At 37.5% G+C, this 19,962-nt stretch overlaps 1 protein-coding gene across 1 annotated transcript in view; it reads right to left on the bottom strand.

The window, feature by feature from the left end:
• ADGB (androglobin) overlaps positions 1–19,962 on the bottom strand; it is a 231,146-nt gene that overhangs the window by 92,027 nt on the left and 119,157 nt on the right. The window contains exons 15-21 of the mRNA XM_074948571.1: positions 18,451–18,619; positions 15,619–15,682; positions 11,689–11,791; positions 8,903–9,044; positions 5,380–5,494; positions 3,691–3,858; positions 2,128–2,266 (exon numbers count right to left, since the gene is read on the bottom strand). Of these exons, the coding sequence (XP_074804672.1) occupies positions 2,128–2,266; positions 3,691–3,858; positions 5,380–5,494; positions 8,903–9,044; positions 11,689–11,791; positions 15,619–15,682; positions 18,451–18,619 (900 nt within the window). The remainder of the gene's footprint in view (positions 1–2,127; positions 2,267–3,690; positions 3,859–5,379; positions 5,495–8,902; positions 9,045–11,688; positions 11,792–15,618; positions 15,683–18,450; positions 18,620–19,962) is intronic.

Here is a 19,962-nt window from a genome sequence, read left to right as displayed (position 1 = left end):
TGTCTAGAACTAAATTGGAACATTGTGTTAATGTTTATTATCTTATTTGTACTTTTGTTAATACTAGCTGTCCCTTTAAGAACAGGACAAGGTTCTTGATTGTACAGTGGGTTTGCAGAACAGCGATGTGTGGGTGGTTTTTGCCCGTGTGTTGAGAATATGGAAGTCTCTGCCTGTGTAAGCTCTAAAAACGTTAGAACTTTATTTAACAACTTATCTTTCAAGAAAGTAAGCTGCATTCTAAATGGTGTAACACGGTAGGGGGCTGAATGCTTTAGGGCATTGCTAATTGGCTACAAAGCCTTCCACCTGCAGATCACCAGTTTGAAGCCAGCCATCCTCAGATAGAAGCCACAAGCATCATTTAGATTTTAATTCCTGTTGAGAACAGTTTGATGGGTCTTAGTTCCAGCTCACATGTCACAAACTCGCTCTTATGCTAAAGTCTTGTCTTACATGGTGGGGCAATGGAGCGGGGTAATTTTTAATGTGCACTAACGTGTTGTTTATTAATTGGTCCATGTAGACCCTGCTGATGTACTTTAATGTGATGCTGTTTGAAACAGTACTACTTTCAAGCATGCTAGGGAACCTTTGGTTGTTTTAAAAGAAACTTTTTGGTATTTTATTCAAGATGACTTTTTGTTTCAAAATTTCCTTTAATTTTATTTTAGAAATTTCAAACTATGTGTTTTGCTCACCCCAAAATTATTTTCATATTTATTTTTTGGAATTTCCAGTGAACCAAAAACCCATCATTTGCCCAGTTCTGTCTAGGATGTGGATAAGATTATTGTAGCTCATGTCTTGACTTCTAGACAAGAGGAAATATCTAAAGAGGCTTTCTACATAATTGTACTCACAAAAATATATTTTCTATACAGATTCTAGCCAGAGCATAGTGAACTTTGTCTTTGAACCAACAAGACTTTGCCCACAAGAAAGAAGTGTATGTTCTGGGTTGTACCTAAAAGATTCTCAAGAGTCTGAGATTTTAAGATACTATCAGGCTGAATTTTCTTTTGTTAATAGGAATTTGTGAGTCAAAAGGAAAATGTATTACTTATTCAAGAGACTGGAATTGAAAGAGAGGAGTTAGAACCCGTATTGGATATTTATGAGCATAGCCAGGGCCATTGAAATTCTGCAGCCACAACATTTGCAATGGAATCCACCCTTTGCTTGTACACAATCTAGGCAGGCCCTTTTAAAAATCACTATTCTTTTGAGTCATCATGGCTGTGAAGAAAACCTTACAAATGTGAACCAAGTGTAAATGTGTAGTCTGGCTGAGTCCGCAGACAGTCTAAAACAAAAACCCATATGTGAACTGCCCCATTTATCTCAAAGGTATCTTGTATTGAATCCTATGGATGACAATTTAAATGTCATTATTGTGACACAGGGTTAGCAAAAGAATTTCTTAATCACAGTCATTATACTCTTAAAAAGCACTACAGCATTACAGATCTTTGCAAAATAACTAACATCCTGAGCTGCCCCCTTCACCCCAGTCTGATCTTGCCCCTTCTGTGAGCCTGAGGTCTTGTCAGTGCTTCAGGCTAGGTAGACTTCAGTCAGTTGTCTTGCATGTGTGACAATCAGCCCTTGTAACTGGGAAGCCTCCCCTTTAAGGGCCACAGGCCTGGGGCCAACCAGCTTTGTTCAATTATCAGACCCAGCTGGGAAGTGAGTAAATGATTATACAAACTAACAAATGGCTCATTTGAGAGAGCTACTACAGGAAGATAGTGTCCTGCATTAGTCCCTGAGGAAGGAAGACTATCCTCCTGCCAATTTTTCAGTTTATCACTATTTCTGGCTTAATATGTGACTATATACATATAAACTATATGCATAAAAGTCACACCAAAAAGGTATTTAGGTTGCAAAGTAAACCACTTGAAAGTTAGGAAATGCCAGAATTACAGTTGCCTGTAATTCTGTGCAAACCTTATTTTACCCCTTTGTGCATCCTGCCTGCGGACTGAGTGAGATAGGGGATTCTGAGGGTTTCTGTGATGGCAAACGTTAGGCAATCTAAATATAGGGTATGTGACCAGCTTCCCCTGAATAGAAATGAACAGACAAATCTGAATAAAATGATTAATAATATCAGCACAGTACCTGAAGATACATTATCTTCCACGGGAGCATCGTTGGCTTTCAAATCCAAAGTGAAGGATCTGAAAGCGAATTTAAAATTGGAAGGAACCTTATTACTTAATACTTGTTGGATCAAATGCCCAAAAGCATTATTGAAAACCTAAAATTAAAAAGAGGAAAAAATTCAGACAACCATTTATTTTGTCAAGAAAGCAGATTTATATATTTCTTTGATCATTAATATTCTATACAGAATATTCCACAAATGTTTGTTTGTTTTTTCCATTTCAAAACCTATGCCTTGGAGCTCCCATTTTGCACAAATACATATGACAAACACTTCTCTCTAGAGACCTAGATAGAATATTTTCCAATTTCTTGCTCCTGAAACTTTCATCTTACTCTGTAGTACCATATTCATTTTAAATTTAAAACATTCACTTATGAGATGGCTAACATATTTCTTCCTATAGGACTTGGATTCTTTATCATAAAATGGCACATGGGTTATTAAAACGTTTGGCTACCTGTGTATACCAGAGATGAACCTGAACCGAAACTCTGATTCCGACTTCCTCCCCTAATTCTGAACATTGGAGAGGTTTGAATCTGGCATCAATTTCACATGCAACTACTGTGAATTGGACTGGCTTCTTCCTGTTTTGTATCAGTGATTGTAAAAAATTGAATACCTACTTCTAATGAGTAATCTAACTGATTAAATATGCATCATTGTTTCCATAAGCTGTTCGGTACCTGGATACAAGTCACACAAGTTGAAATCAATGTACAAAGTGTTGTGTTTGATAAAAAATAAATCAGGATAGAGTTACTCTACTTCTGTAAACATTTTTGGGAAAATATTTGTTAGGTTGCAAAGCTAAATTCCAATTATAGTCAACAGTAATATTGCTGGTTTCGGTTATAATCACTTTGATATCTCTAGTGGCTGCTATTACATTAGGAAGTTCTATGTTAAAAGCATGATTATTTTATGTTTTGAAGAAAGATCTAGCATTAAATACATGCATACAACATTTAAGGGAAAGTATAAATAATAAAAAACAGGGAAATGTTGTGACTATGAAAAGAATCTGACTTGTCTTCAGTAACAAAAAGCCAAATCAATTTTTCTCTGAGACATCAATCTGAGACACAGTAGGGAATTATGCTGTGTATTGCCTTCTGAACTTCAGTTAGTCTCTTTGCTTTCATATCCTGAATTAGATCTCAAAAAGCTGATGAATTTTGAAGTTTTGAAACATGCAGTGCCAAACTGCCAAAACACAGTCTCCCCTTTAGCATGTACTGTTCTGCATACATTATAATTTGGATATAAAAAGGAAAGGCAATTTCTGTTTGTATTTGTAAATTCTATCATTTGCACATGCAAGTTATAATGGATTTCAAACCATGCATGCAGAATAAGAGGCAGAGTTGGAGACCCCTTTGAAAATTTGGCTAATAATAATAATAATTTATAATAATAATAGCAGCTTATTTGAAGAAGAGAATGAATGTTAACATATATACTCTTTTATATTGTGAAGTCTTTTAGAAAAAGCAGATTATTAGAACCATTACCTTGAAGTGTTCTCTAGCTATTCCTGTACCATGGAGGCTGTGAGGGAAGTGAGTTAGTTCCAGCTCCTTCAGGGCCTTGGAAAGTTCAGGCTCACTGCTGAAATTATTAATCACATTTCCAATAGCTTTCAGGATAACTGTTGCCTGTTCTATAAACCGGTAGCTCTCCTGGGGAGAGAGAACATTCTAGCTTGTGGAAGGAATATGCTATCAGTTTATCAGATAATGAAGAATATAAAAATACTATGCATTGATGATTATTCTTTTGTACCAAGCACTGTAGAATGTTCAGTCAAAATTAAGATGCATGTTTATATTGTAAAAAGAATAAGTGAAGGCTTCTCCTAGCTAAAATACACATTGTGACATAATATTGGTTAATCCCATCCATATATTCTTAGAGGAGTATTTGTATTTGGTTGAATACCATGTCAAAGTGAAAGCTGCACGTAGCAGGATTAACCTTCACCTGAATTTCAATGCGAGACTCTAGAGACTCAACTGGGAGTGGCACTCTAGAGACTAGCTGCTCCTCTTGCAAAAATCTGTGGAAAGACCACCACAGGAAGCAACTGCAGTTTTACATTGTTTTTATGGCCGAGGAAGTTCACCCACAGAGTCTCCCTTTTGTAAAGAGAAGGGGGACAAGTTGAAAATGTTGCTCTTTTTTTTCTTAACATATCAAGTTCTCAGGTTTAATCTAACTTCCTAAATATCCGTAATATTACATACGCTACTTTAATATCCTATTATAAGAGCCCTGCAATTATGCAGCGGTGCAAATGGCTGCAAAATTTCCCCTTTTAAAATTTTTTTGCACAACTCTGCTTCCATTTAAAAAATCCCCAAAGTCTCTGGCCCAATCATTTGTAAAGGAAACCTTGAAAACATTGACTGAGTGTAACTAATGAAGAGACATCTGTCTGGATCGACAAACAACCTAACCAACAGCTCTGAGAAAGCGTTAACTGCTCCCCAGGGCCTCTAATCACAGCTATCACAAAGCCCTTTGACTCAATAGTTCATTTTAAGAACAAAAGCTATTCTGGGGCCTACTGGTCATTTTGCAACCATATCCGGGAAAATGTATTCATCTGACCGACAGTTTGCATCACTAAGTAGGCATTTTTAACCTATCTTAATAATCTTTACATGCATTTTATGACTATCAGAGCTGCATGCTGCAAAAGGGAAGACAATACACTACCTCCAATTTCAATATTTCCCCTACTTTCTTTAATATCCAATTATCTATTGGCACATGAATGAATTCTCAGCTATTTTATGTGAAACACAACAACATCCAATGCCTGCTTATACGTTTACATCACATAGCTATAATAATGCCCATCTTCATATGCTTCTCTCTCCCTCACACTTCCAATATGTCAGAACTGTTTCTCTTGCTTCCATATATATTTGGAATTTATATTATATTATTCAGTAAAATCTACTATAAATAGAGATGTGACATTATTTACATTAAGATTTAAATTTCTTTTTGTGAAAATACTAAGAAAAGTGATTTTTAAACAAATTACTTGTAGTCCATCTCCTTCTGCACAACTCAGAGAATTTTCTTGCATATCCTCCAAACTCAAAATTCAAGAGAAAAATTAGATCAGTCTGCAGTAAAGAATGGTCAATGACTTGTAATAATATTGCACACGTTGTTATGGTAACATGTACCTTGTCAAGATTTGGCATAACAGTATCCTCTTCACCAAACACACATGGCACCATGCTACACAGATGGATATGGTGCCCTATGGTGGAACTTGCAGTAAAGATTAACACATGTCGCCTACATAAAAAATAAAATATAACAAAAAAGAAAAGCATTCTCTTTTAGAACAGTGGTTCTTTAACCTTTTCATTCAGTGGACGAACTTCACAACAGTGAAATTCTTTTCTGGCCCACCTCTCCTTTTAAGCCTCAATTGCTAATTACTTGTGTTAGGATATAGATATTCAGGCCTGTCTGTAAAGGCCTGTACTTTAAGAATTTAGGGGTATTCTTATTACTTGGCTAGTTAGAGGTATAAAAGAAAGAATCAAAATCACTGTCTGCTGGTGTAAGGGCCTTCTCTTACTGTGACAGTTTGAGGCCCTGTTCTTAGGCTAAGGCCTTTGGCTAAGCAGCAGAGGCAGCCATAAGCTAGGAAGCGAACAGTCACATCCTCACATTCCAAACTAGTCACATTGAAATAAGGTGCTATTGGGCTGTCAGGCACTATCAGGACAGGATTGTATTCCTATCACCTCCAGAGAAAGGGAAGTGCCTAGAAAATGTAAAAGGAAACTTAGTTTGATAGCATCCTGTCTGGCAAGAACTCACTTATCAATAGCTGGGATGTGAAATCCTCACTTCTGTATTGTTTTGTCATTATAGTTCCCACTTTGCCATTGTTTGTCTGTATAATCTCTGTCTGGTTCTGTGATTGTTTCTGTCTGCTGTATAATTAATTTTGCTGGGTGTAATCTAATTAAGGTAGTGGGATATAATTGGTTAGCTAATCATGTTACAATATGTTAGGATTGGTTAGTTAAATTTCAGTAGAATGATTGGTTAAGGTATAGCTAAGAATATTACTATATAAATTAGGGGCAAACAGGAAGTAAGTTGGGATTCGAAAATAAGGAAAAAGGAACTTGTATTTAAGCTTGCTGGAAGTTCACCCCAATAAACATCGAATTGTTTGCACCTTCGGACTTCGGGTATTGTTGCTCTCTGTTCATGCGAGAAGGACCAGGGAAGTGGGAGAGTGAAGGAATAAGCTCTCTAACAACTTGGTTCTCAAATAAGTAATTGAGCAGAGCATGAGGAAAGGCTCCTAGAACTACTGGTGAGGTTATAATTACAGGTTGTAATCTGAGATGCCACTGTTTTAGATTTATTTGCTGCTTTAGTTTGATTACATATGGTTTTTATAACATAGAACAACATATTGCTGTAGTATTTCATAAGGATAGAACATAAACTCTTTAAGTCAGGGACTGTGCCTTCTTTTGGGTTTGTACAGTGTTTTCCAAACACTGACTGAAACAAATAATAAATAATTATAAGAAGAATTTAAAAGCAAAGACCACAGCTGGTTACATTTAAGTTTATAAATCTGATCTGGAAAATCCAAAGTAAGAGTCCAGTGTCCGAGTTATTCGTTACCTTAATCAAAATTACTATAAGGACATACGCACGAATAAGAAAATTTAAATATAAAACCAGATTAGAATAAAACCACTTTTATGCAATAATTCTGGGCCCAATCCATTCAAGAATCAGTTGATGATTCACAGAAGTTCAGCGTGCCCCCTTGGGAACTACAGCTAATTCCAGTTTTGAAAGGAAGAAGAATTCTTTCTTGTGTTTACACAAGACAGGATCAGGCACTCAGCACCATATTCTTCCTTTCTCTTGTGAATGGTGGTCTGAGAACTTCTTTGGTTAATAGCTCTTTAACAAAGGTCTGGCAACAAGAATAAAGGAGGATCCACGTGGTCCAAAGCTTTTAAAATTTGCTTTTTTCAATTGCAACTGGTTGGGGAGGAAGAGTACACCACTTCCTAGCAATCACGTGGACTGTGGGAGGAAAGCTTCCACTTGGATTCCCAAGTAATTTTTCTTTTTGAATGAAATGGAAACTGCTCCACAGACAGAGTCCTAAGCCCACTTCTACTCCCATGCCCGAGATGGACCTGTTGTAAATGCTACATAATTAATTATTCCTTGCGGCATGACTGCAAATTGTGGAGGATGGGGAATCAGAGATGTAGTGGCATGGGTGGGGAGCTTATCTGTAATAGATTCCTGCTTCTCGGGTAGCTCAAACTTGCAGTTGCAGAAATATAAAGATTTGTTCATTGATTTAGAGTCCTGCATAAGGCTAACTTTTCTGCTGAAATTTCTGACAGTGCAGTCCCGCACAGAACTTGATTCTCCAACTTTCAAAAACTGCACAACTCAGAAGGATGCAGGTGCTGAATAATCTGTCCATAAGCCAGTTCAATCAGGCATTCTGATGTATATGTTTTTTTCCAGCTGAAGTTCGTTTTACTGCCATTTGTCACAAATGAAATCCATTTTAATATTTTAAATCAGTTTAGAGAAAAAAGGGAGCACTGTTCAACTTTGTTGACTTAATACCAGATATATAACAGGTCTTTGTGTTTACCTTTCTGTTGCTTTGAAATCCTCTTTGATTTCCATTTATAATTTTTTGGCATGGACATACAGGACATGACAGATACATATTATTCTGTTCAAGTTTTATAGGTACTTTTTGTAATATTGTAAGTTTTTGATATCGTTATATATATGTCTTCTTTTAAATAAAATAATCTACACAAGAAAAAAGAAGCTAAAAGTTCACAGCAGCAGTCCTTCTTTGTTCATTTTAATGTAATCTTTTTTAAACTAAACTAAACTGGCAATTCTTTATTTTTTGAGAACCAAAAGCTCTGAATTATCCAGCAATTCAGTCCTTGTGGCAATACACCATGTTTTGTTTCTTTCACTGCAAACATTTTAAGAGACTAGCAGATTTCTAAGGATGAAGGGGGTGGTATGGGGTTGTCTTTTCTTTATTTTTACAGCCAAGGAACTGCTTTAAACCAGATATATAGGGGTATATGCCAAGAGAAGTGAATCCCACAAAGCATCAATGTCATGGTTTCCTAATAGTTTTAAGTTGGAATTTTAAAGAACTAGACAAAGGTATAGCTGGATTATTTAGGAATTTATGTCCCTTCATGTTTCATAAATTTCATTTCAAGAAGAGTTATAATATGGGCTACAGAATCATACTTCAGTAAAAGTTTTAATTAAAATGAGTGTTGGAGAGAGCTGCTAATACCTCAGCCAAATTTCTGAAGCCTTCTATATAGAAACAACTTGCCTAGACAGAATGTATTTCAGTTGTTTTTTCTAGAAAAACTAGTGGGACTACTCATACGAATAACTGCTCAGCAAAGAGAGAGTAAGAGATTCACAGATTGACACACAATTTAAAAAACTTTAGTAATAATCCTTAAATCCAAATAAACATTGTAATCTTACTAAAACTTGGGAAATCCTAGAAATTTTATGCAAATTCAACATTCAAATATTTGAAAATAATTAACCATTCCAGATTCAGTTATGTAAATTCTATCCTTAAGGCAACAGCAGGTCTTTAAGTGCTAGAGGGAAATTAAAAAAAGGACCAGTACACACCCTGGGGGAAGGCTTAGCATAGCAGCTTTGGTTGCATACGTATGTATCTTTAGCACAAGTTGCCCAATAGCCACACTTTTCCAAGAGAAACTTTCAACAGTAAGCATGCCCTGTGGTACACTAGAACCTTCTTTTTGTGTCACTGTAAGAAAAACAATTAGAAAAATAAAGTTAGCAGACCAATTGATACAAATATCATGAAGCAGAACTCAGGATCACATTTTGGTCATCAAAGCCCATAAAAAAATAAAGGGACTATTTGTAAATTGATATACACCAGTGGTGCCTACACCAGCTAAGTGCCCTAGTCAGCCAAAGAAGTTGCCTACTCTTAATGGTAGCTCTGGGAGAAATACACCAGTTTTTCTAGTTAACCAGGTTCAAAAAAGAAATAAATAAGTTCATGGAAGATAGGTCCATCAGTGGCTATTAGCCAGGATGGGCAGGGATGCAAAACCATGTCCTGAAGTGTCCCTAGCCTCTGTTTGCAGAAGCTGGGAATGGGTGATACAGGATGGATCACTTAATGATTACCTGTTGTGTTCATTCGCTCTGAAGCACCTGGCATTGGCCACTGTCAGAAGACAGGATACTGGGCTAGATGGACCATTGGTCTGACCCAGTATGGCAGCTCTTATGTTCTTAATCAATATACAAAGATAGCACATAACGGCGGTTATGTATACACTCTACTCTGAGGGCAATATTCAGAAGTGATGTGTTAGGAGGAGGTATAAATTAGATCCCTTTGCACTCACTTGGGGTACATTTACACTTTGAGTGTAAATTCCTGCTCAAGGAGCTACACTCGTGCTAACTCTGATTGAGTCAGAATGCTAAAAATAGATTGTAGCCACAGTGTCGTGAGCAGGAGCAGGTTCTAGCTTCCCCAAATATGTACCTAGCATCTCAGACGGGCTCATACTTGGGGTAGCTAGCCCCTCCTGTCACCGTTGCTACACATTATTTTTAGTAACCTAGCTGGCGCAGAGTTAGTGTGGGTACATCTCCTCAAGATGGAATTTACACCACCAGCTCAAAGTGTAGACATAACCTTAGACTCCCACAGAACTACTTGGACCTGCTTTATCTTGTGTAAGAGGGTCTAACACATGGGTGTAATTACACCTTCTTTTGGTTCCTCGGCATGTAACTTACATGCACTCAAGATATGTCTAGACTAAGGTTTATAGGCCTGTTTAACTCAAGTTGACTGCCAATTAACTTAACTAACATATTTTAAAATATTAATCTAGATATTTCACAGACATTTGTTATTTACCCTAGGCGGAGCCCTAGGGTATCAAGATGAGTCTGCTGTAAACAGATTCAAGAGTGTCCAAACAGGGATTTGCATCAGTTTAACTGAATTGCTTTGAAAACCAATTTTAGTTAAATCAGTGCAATTATTGCATGTAGACCAGCCCAAAGATAGAACAGTTTGCAAGAAGAGAAAACCAGGCAGAAATGACACAGGAAATGAAATGAAATCCATACTAGAAAGATGTCATAAATATAAAGGGAAGGGTAAACACCTTTAAATCCCTCCTGGCCAGAGGAAAAGCCCTTTCACCTGTAAAGGGTTAAGAAGCTAAGATAACCTCGCTGGCACCTGACCAAAATGACCAATGAGGAGACAAGATACTTTCAAAGCTGGAAGGGGTAGGGGGGAGGAAACAAAGGGCTCTCTCTGTCTGTGTGATGCTTTTGCCAGGACCAGAGCAGAAATGCAGGTCAGAACTCCTGTAAAGAGTTAGTAATCTAGTTAGATATGCGTTAGCTTCTGTTATGTTTTAATGGCTGATAAAATAAGTTGTGCTGAATGGACTGTATATTCCTGTTTTTGTGTCTTTTTGTAATTTAAGGTTTTGCCTAGAGGGATTCTCTATGTTTTGAATCTGATTACCCTGTAAGGTATTTACCATCCTGATTTTACAGAGGTGATTCTTTTACTTTTTCTTTAATTAAAATTCTTCTTTTAAGAACCTGATTGCTTTTTCATTGTTCTTAAGATCCAAGGGTTTGGGTCTGTGTTCACCTTTGCAAATTGGTGAGGATTTTTATCAAGCCTTCCCCAGGAAAGGGGGTGTAGTGCTTGGGGGGATATTTGGGGGAGGGGGGGGCAGAGACGTTTCCAAGTGGGCACTTCCCCTGTTATTCTTTGTGTAACACTTTGGTGGTGGCAGCTTTTAACCTAAGCTGGTAAGAATAAGCTTAGGGGGTCTTTCATGCAGTTCCCCACTTCTGTACCCTAGAGTTCAGAGTGGGGAAGGAACCTTGACAAAAGGTATGGGCAAAAAGTGAATAGCAAATGATTAAACATCGTAAACAACTCCTTAAGAGGCATTGTTCATAAAAAGGACACGTGGAAAAAAAGTGTTTTCAATCGGTGTGGAGCAATACAAAAGCACCACTGTGGCACAGCCAAGTGTTTTGCCAGATCATTTCCTAGAGTCAACTTGCTCTGTTTAATGCCTGCCAAATTACCATATAGGTGAACACATATTGCTAAGCAGATCTGTTGTGACTCATGAGTCATTGTTCCCTCAGTAGCTAAGAGAAAAATCTCACGATACTATGGACATAGCATGTGTCAATACTGCAGGAGAGAGAACTCTCTAATATCCAAAGGGAATATTGCAGTTCTAGGCACTGAGTGCCACCTGCTCCATACAAGACCAAAAAAAGAAAAAGCATGTTTCAAAAGAAGACAGTTAAGATAAAAGAGTCTTTAGCAGTTGAGAACAATCAATATTAACACACTTTTTTCTTTGTATTGATCTTACCTCCAGAATCTCCCCAGCGTACTAATGCAGAAAAACTAACTAGGATTTCAATAGGCTTCAAACTGTCCACAAATAAATAATAGTAGACTCGATCATCTGTAAACTGCAGGTGGAAAAGGGTATTCATGTTTAATTTCTGTTGAATTAGTCTTTTACAATTTTTTATTTAAAGTTCAAACTTTGTGACTCAATGTACATATCTAAAACAAGCAGTTAATTGTTACCAGTGCTTCTAACAGAGCTTCAAGTTTCATTTACCTATTAATATTCATCTTTCATTCTACAGATTAGAGAAAAAATAGTTTCTGTAATAGAAAATGTACCTACATCTTATGCACATCTTCCCTCTGTACCACCAATTTAATTAAACCCTGCATACCTATTAGTATTTAATAAGGGACTAACATAGTTATTGTAACAATATTTTAAAAGTATGAAGCATCCGAGATATTGTTCTACAATTTGCCAACTCTAATTAATTCCAACAAACTTGTAAGATATACAGTATCATGAATATTTTTGATTTGTAGCTTGTAGCATACAATTTATTTTGCATAATTATGATTTTTACTTTGCAAAAATCATAAAATATGGCAGCACTTTATTTACAACTTTAATGCATAAACATCAGAAACAGTAATGTGTACTGCACCATTCCTATAAAATACTCCAGTTTAAACTTCATTTCATTGTCTCTTTCATTTCTTCTTAAATTGGAGTGTTTCTCACATCCATAACTGTAAATATTAGCAATTTGATACTGAGATATTAGGAATATTGGCGTGTGTTCAGATCAAAGCTAGATGCACTTCAGGAAGATATGTTTTACCCCAAATACAAGTTATTGGGCTCAATACAGGGGCAACTGGGTGAAATTTAATGGCCTATGATATATAGGACATCAGATTAGATGATGTAATGGTCCCTTCTGACTTTAAAAATCTATAAATCTATGAAATTACAGTACAAAAGTGTTATCCCATATGGCTGATATTTAATTTGCCAGATGGTATGAATATTTGATTTACCTGTCTCTAATAAAATATTATGGTACCAGAGTAAAGGGTTCTAAAGAATATACTTTGTCATCCTAGCACACATCTAGGATTGTGTTGATTACATTTGAGAAAATAGAGCATGTTTTCAGTTGCACAAAGTTGCATATCCAAAGCAGATCATAGCTCAGGAAAACTGACCTACGGTCCGGTTACACTTTATAACAGTGAGACTAGTGACACTGAAGATATGCGGCAGTTATGGAATATAACCCAAATAGATAATTTCTGGGTACAGAATTTCGTACTAGGTCTATTCATGACAAAGTTTAACTGCACAGCAATTACAGGGTATTAGTGTACTAAATATGAAACTAAAGAAGCAATACATTAATCCAGCATGTTTAATCTTCCAGTTACATTAATTTATTAGTTAAACTGTAGGTATCTAGAACATTGCTACAGTGTTTTTGCACTGTAATTGCAGTATATGTAAAATGTAATTCCAGTCACTGGAATAGATTCTCAAGTGCACCAGAGCAGCACTTAGCACACCTAAAGAGTCAAGGGATGGGAGACTATATTTCTGCCCTCCCAATCTTGGAGCTCTCAGAGATTGAATCAGTCTGGGATGCTCTTGAGAGGCATCTCAGCTGCTGCCTCAAGGCAAATTTTGCCTTGCAATTTAAGTGGCGTTGTGGATCTGGCCCACTATATTCTATAGTGTAACCTGAAATCTTTTTGCTACCTTCAACAGTCAGCATTGTTTCAGCTCACAGCAGGAGTTTGCCTGGGACTGGTAAGTATCCGAGTGTGTGTGTGTGTGTGTGTGTGTTTGCCTTGAGATGTCAAGAGTAACAAGAAGGGTTTCTTCAGGTATGTTGGCAACAAGAAGAAAGCCAAGGAAAGTGTGGGCCCCTTACTGAATGAGGGAGGCAACCTAGTGACAGAGGATGTGGAAAAAGCTAATGTACTCAATGCTTTTTTTGCCTCCGTTTTCACTAACAAGGTCAGCTCCCAGACTGCTGCGCTGGGCATCACAGAATGGGGAAGAGATGGCCAGCCCTCTGTGGAGATAGAGGTGGTTAGGGACTATTTAGAAAAGCTGGACGTGCACAAGTCCATGGGGCCGGACGAGTTGCATCCGAGAGTGCTGAAGGAATTGGCGGCTGTGATTGCAGAGCCCTTGGCCATTATCTTTGAAAACTCGTGGCGAACGGGGGAAGTCCCGGATGACTGGAAAAAGGCTAATGTAGTGCCAATCTTTAAAAAAGGGAAGAAGGAAGATCCTGGGAACTACAGGCCAGTCAGCCTCACCTCAGTCCCTGGAAAAATCATGGAGCAGGTCCTCAAAGAATCAATCCTGAAGCACTTACATGAGAGGAAAGTGATCAGGAACAGTCAGCATGGATTCACCAAGGGAAGGTCATGCCTGACTAATCTAATCGCCTTTTATGATGAGATTACTGGTTCTGTGGATGAAGGGAAAGCAGTGGATGTATTGTTTCTTGACTTTAGCAAAGCTTTTGACACGGTCTCCCACAGTATTCTTGTCAGCAAGTTAAGGAAGTATGGGCTGGATGAATACACTATAAGGTGGGTAGAAAGCTGGCTAGATTGTCGGGCTCAACGGGTAGTGATCAATGGCTCCATGTCTAGTTGGCAGCCGGTGTCAAGTGGAGTGCCCCAGGGGTCGGTCCTGGGGCCGGTTTTGTTCAATATCTTCATAAATGATCTGGAGGATGGTGTGGATTGCACTCTCAGCAAATTTGCGGATGATACTAAACTGGGAGGAGTGGTAGATACGCTGGAGGGGAGGGATAGGATAAAGAAGGACCTAGACAAATTGGAGGATTGGGCCAAAAGAAATCTGATGAGGTTCAATAAGGATAAGTGCAGGGTCCTGCACTTAGGATGGAAGAATCCAATGCACCGCTACAGACTAGGGACCGAATGGCTAGGCAGCAGTTCTGCAGAAAAGGACCTAGGGGTGACAGTGGACGAGAAGCTGGATATGAGTCAGCAGTGTGCCCTTGTTGCCAAGAAGGCCAATGGCATTTTGGGATGTATAAGTAGGGGCATAGCGAGCAGATCGAGGGACGTGATCGTTCCCCTCTATTCGACACTGGTGAGGCCTCATCTGGAGTACTGTGTCCAGTTTTGGGCCCCACACTACAAGAAGGATGTGGATAAATTGGAGAGAGTCCAGCGAAGGGCAACAAAAATGATTAGGGGTCTAGAGCACATGACTTATGAGGAGAGGCTGAGGGAGCTGGGATTGTTTAGTCTGCAGAAGAGAAGAATGGGGGGGGATTTGATAGCTGCTTTCAACTACCTGAAAGGGGGTTCCAAAGAGGATGGCTCTAGACTGTTCTCAATGGTAGCAGATGACAGAACGAGGAGTAATGGTCTCAAGTTGCAATGGGGGAGGTTTAGATTGGATATTAGGAAAAACTTTTTCACTAAGAGGGTGGTGAAACACTGGAATGCGTTACCTAGGGAGGTGGTAGAATCTCCTTCCTTAGAGGTTTTTAAGGTCAGGCTTGACAAAGCCCTGGCTGGGATGATTTAACTGGGAATTGGTCCTGCTTCGAGCAGGGGGTTGGACTAGATGACCTTCTGGGGTCCCTTCCAACCCTGATATTCTATGATTCTATGATTCAGCCATTGCCAAACAGTAATCTGTGGTACCACTGTCATTTCTGATTTCAAAGTAAGGGAAATATTGCAGTATAAGTGTCAGCAACATGTTGACTTTTAATGGGGACTACTGTAGCCTTAAATATTTCCATATAAAGTATTTTCGCATTATTATTTTGTCTGTAATAGTTGTTCTTCATGGGCTAACACTAATATTTAGGATTTATGAATTATCAAGACGTAGACTTTCTAAATAAAGTAAAGGTGAAATCAATAATGTGATGCATACATTTACCTTAAAATCGGATTTCTGATAATTGTAAGCATATGTATTTGTTTTGTGGAAAACATGCAGGTTCCTAGAAAGAAAAATAATGAGGGAGAAATTAATTTTAGCCTTAATAATTTATTTTAGTAAATTTTCTCTCATCCCATATGGTGTTACTGCAACCACTTCTATCATTATGAAACAGACTCAAAACTATTTCTTGAAAGTGGTCCAACATTTGAAGCCTCATAAAAGATGAACACGTACAATTTATCTCCAGTGAAAGCTGTAGACATTGATTAGTAACTTTGTTGCAGGTCTAACTCTTTCTTATGCAGGTCTGACAGCTAGTTTTATCTTATTTGGATTTGTAAATGGCAGCAAACCGAAATCTTAAAATTTTAACACCTAAAAATCACTAAACTATACAAAAAGCAGAGGCATCACTATAGGGGATGATTGCCTTTATGCAATTTGTTAACACGTCTATGAAATTTACTGCTGTTCCACACCTCACCAGAAAACGAAGAAGAAACTGAATCAGATTGTGACCTCAGTTTGACCCAATTAACCTCACTGAGTTCTACTTTAACTGAGGACAGAATTTGAACCAGAGTTCAGGGTTTTATACAAAGGAAGAGTCAGATTATTCAAAGTCCCTATTGAGGCTGTGATACATTCTTGACATACATCAATTCTATAACTGCTGATCTGCTCTTCCTCCCCCAAAATTGATGCCAACTTTTAACATCCATATCAAGTTCTCTGTATTTGACCTATGTTCACATTACGCAAAGAAAGACATTCAACATCACTGGCTGTCAGGATAAAAATCTTAGCCTGGCAGCTAAAATTTCTGTGTAATAAAGTCTTTAAAGGACAGTAGGGATATACTGATGGATCATTGTTAAAAAAAATTAAGTTCTAAAAATAGATAACGCATCCTTTTTAGAAATGAGAAAAAGGAACTGACAAGTTTGGCACATAAATTTGTTACAGTGGTCTTCAAAAGGCTAACTGTAATTTACTCTATGTTCAACTAACAAACCTTTTTAAAAATTTGTTCATATTTCCCCATTGACTCTAAGTGGAGCTGTAACTAAACTGCGCCCTTTACGAATAGGAACCAGTGTTGCAGAATGGAAGGGGGAAATCACTTGCTTGGTGACTGCTTCAATAAAGGTATCATCTTGCATGATTCTCGCTCCTGATCTAGTGCTCCCTAACATGAGACAGGCAGACCTTCCCAAACTCTAAAGTGTTCTATAGTGTTTAGTCCCTATTGGTAGTGGGTAGAATGCAGGTTCAGGCACTTGCTACAGCCCTCCCTCATGTACCACCTATGACAATAACGGCTGCCGTAGAGACCTTCCAGTCAGTTCTTAATGAGTGGAAAGTGAAGGCTCCCCAAAGAAATATCAATCACAAAAATAAAATAACTGAAATACTAGTGAGGCTAAAAAACAAAAGCTTAAAAAAAAACACAGAGAAAACCAGAACATCTAAAAATAGGTTCCCCCTCAAGAGAACTAGGATTGCATATTAAGAAATTCTGACTTCTGTAAAGATACCAAACGAAAACACAACACTGCAACATGCAGCAAGAACTGGGGCAAATGCAAACAATTAGGGTTATTTATTTATATAACATCAAACAAGAGGCTCTACACTTGGATAGCCTGTAGGATACATCCAAAAATAAGGAACAATCTCCAGGTTTTCTTTTGAGATATAAAACGTCTAGGATTGAAAGAGTTGGGTTTCCCTACTTTGGGTACAGGCTCTATAGGACTGAAGGTATGTCTGCACTGGAGCAGGAGGTGTAATTTCCACCTCAGTTATACATACCAGCACTAGCTCTGATTGAGCTTGCAACTAAAAACAGCAGTGTAGCCATAGCCACCCCAAGCACATTCCTAAGGTCTTGGATTGGATTGTACTTGGGTGGCTAGCCCATACTGCTGCCCAAGCAGCCATGACTACACTGCTGTTTTTAGCAGGCTAGTGGATCAGAGCTTATGTAGGTATATCTACCCAAACTGTAAATTACATCTCCAGCTCCAGTGCAGACACACCCTGAAACAGTGAAGTCTATTTAGATTGCTGAAGTGGGACATGAATAGTGAATAGGCCTTGAGCTATCCCTCTGCACAGAGATGAATAAAATAACTGAAAAGCTCTATTTAAAAGTATAGTTCTACTCCGAAAAGTGACTGTAAAAATGGCACGTTGGATTGCATGTTTTTTGTCGGTCAAAGATTTCAGAATCATGTGCACTAAATTTACAAGTTAAAACATACTTTTTTTAACTTCCAGCCTTATAAACACAACCCCAGCATCTACAGCCTGGTCTAAATTATAACAGTTCCACTTGTGAAACTAAATCACTCTAAAATTTTTAAATTATTAATTATTTTTATTATTATATAAGCTAAACTGATTTAAGCAGGTTCAATCGTGTCTATATTACACAATGTACAATACAGACAAGCCCTTAAGGTGAATTCTTGCCTTCTCATCCATAATAAAGCTTCTGCATATTAGACCCTCATTGACACCTGCACAATCCCGTTGCCTTTACTCAGTTTGCAAAGGTATAAGCAATTGGAAATTATATTGATGATGCACAAGGACCAATAGAACTCAGCTTGCCTTTGCTCAGCTGTGTTGATTCTGCAGTACTAACAGGAGTAAAAGATGCCAACAATTAATTTTTGTTCCTAAAATTAAGCCAACATGACTCTATATATACACAAGGAGTAGATCTGTTAAGATGCAATTTTTACAAAGCCATTTTTTACAGTACTTCACTACTTTGATCTAAATTTTAAGGAATATAAAACAACCTCTGCTCCTTACTGAAAACAAGTAGAGAAGTCTTCAAAATCAAACCATGTTTCCCTGGAAACAGGATTCCGTTCTGACTCAATTTCTTCCGGTAATTTATCTGCCGTCTGGCTGTATATACTAGGGTCAACTGTTTCTGATGTCTGAGCCACATCACAACTTATATTTTCAATTAATTCATCTGCATAAATAAGAAGTACACACAGATTTCAACATGCTATGAATGTGCACATTAAAGAAATGTTGATTTTGTACTGGGAACTTCTAAAACTTATCAAGATTTTTCTTCCACAAAAATTTCTCAGCTTATTAGAGTGCATGGCATAAATTAATATTTTAAATCACAATCATGGAGCATTGTAAATTTAAAACCTGCCATGGGGAAATTATTTTTCATATTTACCTGAGCAAAGGGATTATATGTGAGGGCACACACTTTCCTACTCAGAAAGAAATGATAGGATTACTAATTACACAGTATTTTCATCATGATACAAATATTATATAATGCTGCAATGCTAATGGTACCCAAATCTGTTAACCTCACCTCCATATTAATAGAACATTTATCCGTTGTTGTTCAGTTTGAGGCCTCTTTATTCTTTCCACAAAAATAAACAGAAAATCTACTTCGTAATGTATTATTTTAATATAGCCTGTATTTATTGTACAATAAAATCTTATTTATTAAATAATAATAATTCTGTTAATGTGGAATCTGGATTTCCCATGATGTTTTTTATTTTCAGATTGTATCTGTTTATGGTTCCGTGCTTGAGTAAATAATCAGGCAACCGTTTTCTGTGAGACAGCAGACAAGGTAAATAATGTGATACATCCTATTGCACTAAAACAAAAGTAGAATACGTGCGTTTTCAAGCTAAGCTGCACTGGCAATCAGTAACCAAAGACAAGCATAAAATCATGAGAATGTAACTGTTCTATGGTGGCAACTGGGTAGATAAAGCATGTGCATGTATGTGTATGTGCATTTTACAATCCCAACAAACCATAAAGAAATGTAATCCTATTTATGTTTACTATTAGAACAAACAAATGACCTTCTCCTAACCTAAGGTCATTTTATCCAAAATTCCAGGAGATGTACTAGATTTCTACAGAAAGATGTCAATTACATTTGCTGTGCCATGCCTACCAGACATAAAACAAATTGAAACCTGCCTAGATTTTATGGGCCTAGCTATCTGGGAAAATTCTGGACTCCACTGGAGATACACAGTTTCATTTAGAATTTCTTCTGTGATAATAATGGGCCTGATTCTGTTTCCATTAAAGTCTGCGGCAGTTTTGCTATTGATTTTAACAGAATCAGGACTGGGCCCTTTATCATTTTCCCATAACAAAAATTTCTCACTGGCTACATGGGGTCATACAGAAAGATCCATGTCATAAGAATCGTCTAAAAATTCATTGTAAAGAAAAATGAAATCACATTAACCAGAAATTTTCAAGGTCCAAAAGGGGACAAAATGTGCAGCAGAAAAAAACAGAGTAATGAAGTGA

This window comes from Natator depressus, chromosome 3 (assembly GCF_965152275.1).
Source record: "Natator depressus isolate rNatDep1 chromosome 3, rNatDep2.hap1, whole genome shotgun sequence".
In the NCBI taxonomy this organism is placed as follows: Eukaryota; Metazoa; Chordata; order Testudines; family Cheloniidae; genus Natator; species Natator depressus.
The sequence above is the reverse complement of the archived record's forward strand: the minus strand, read 5'-3'. Positions and strand labels throughout refer to the sequence as shown.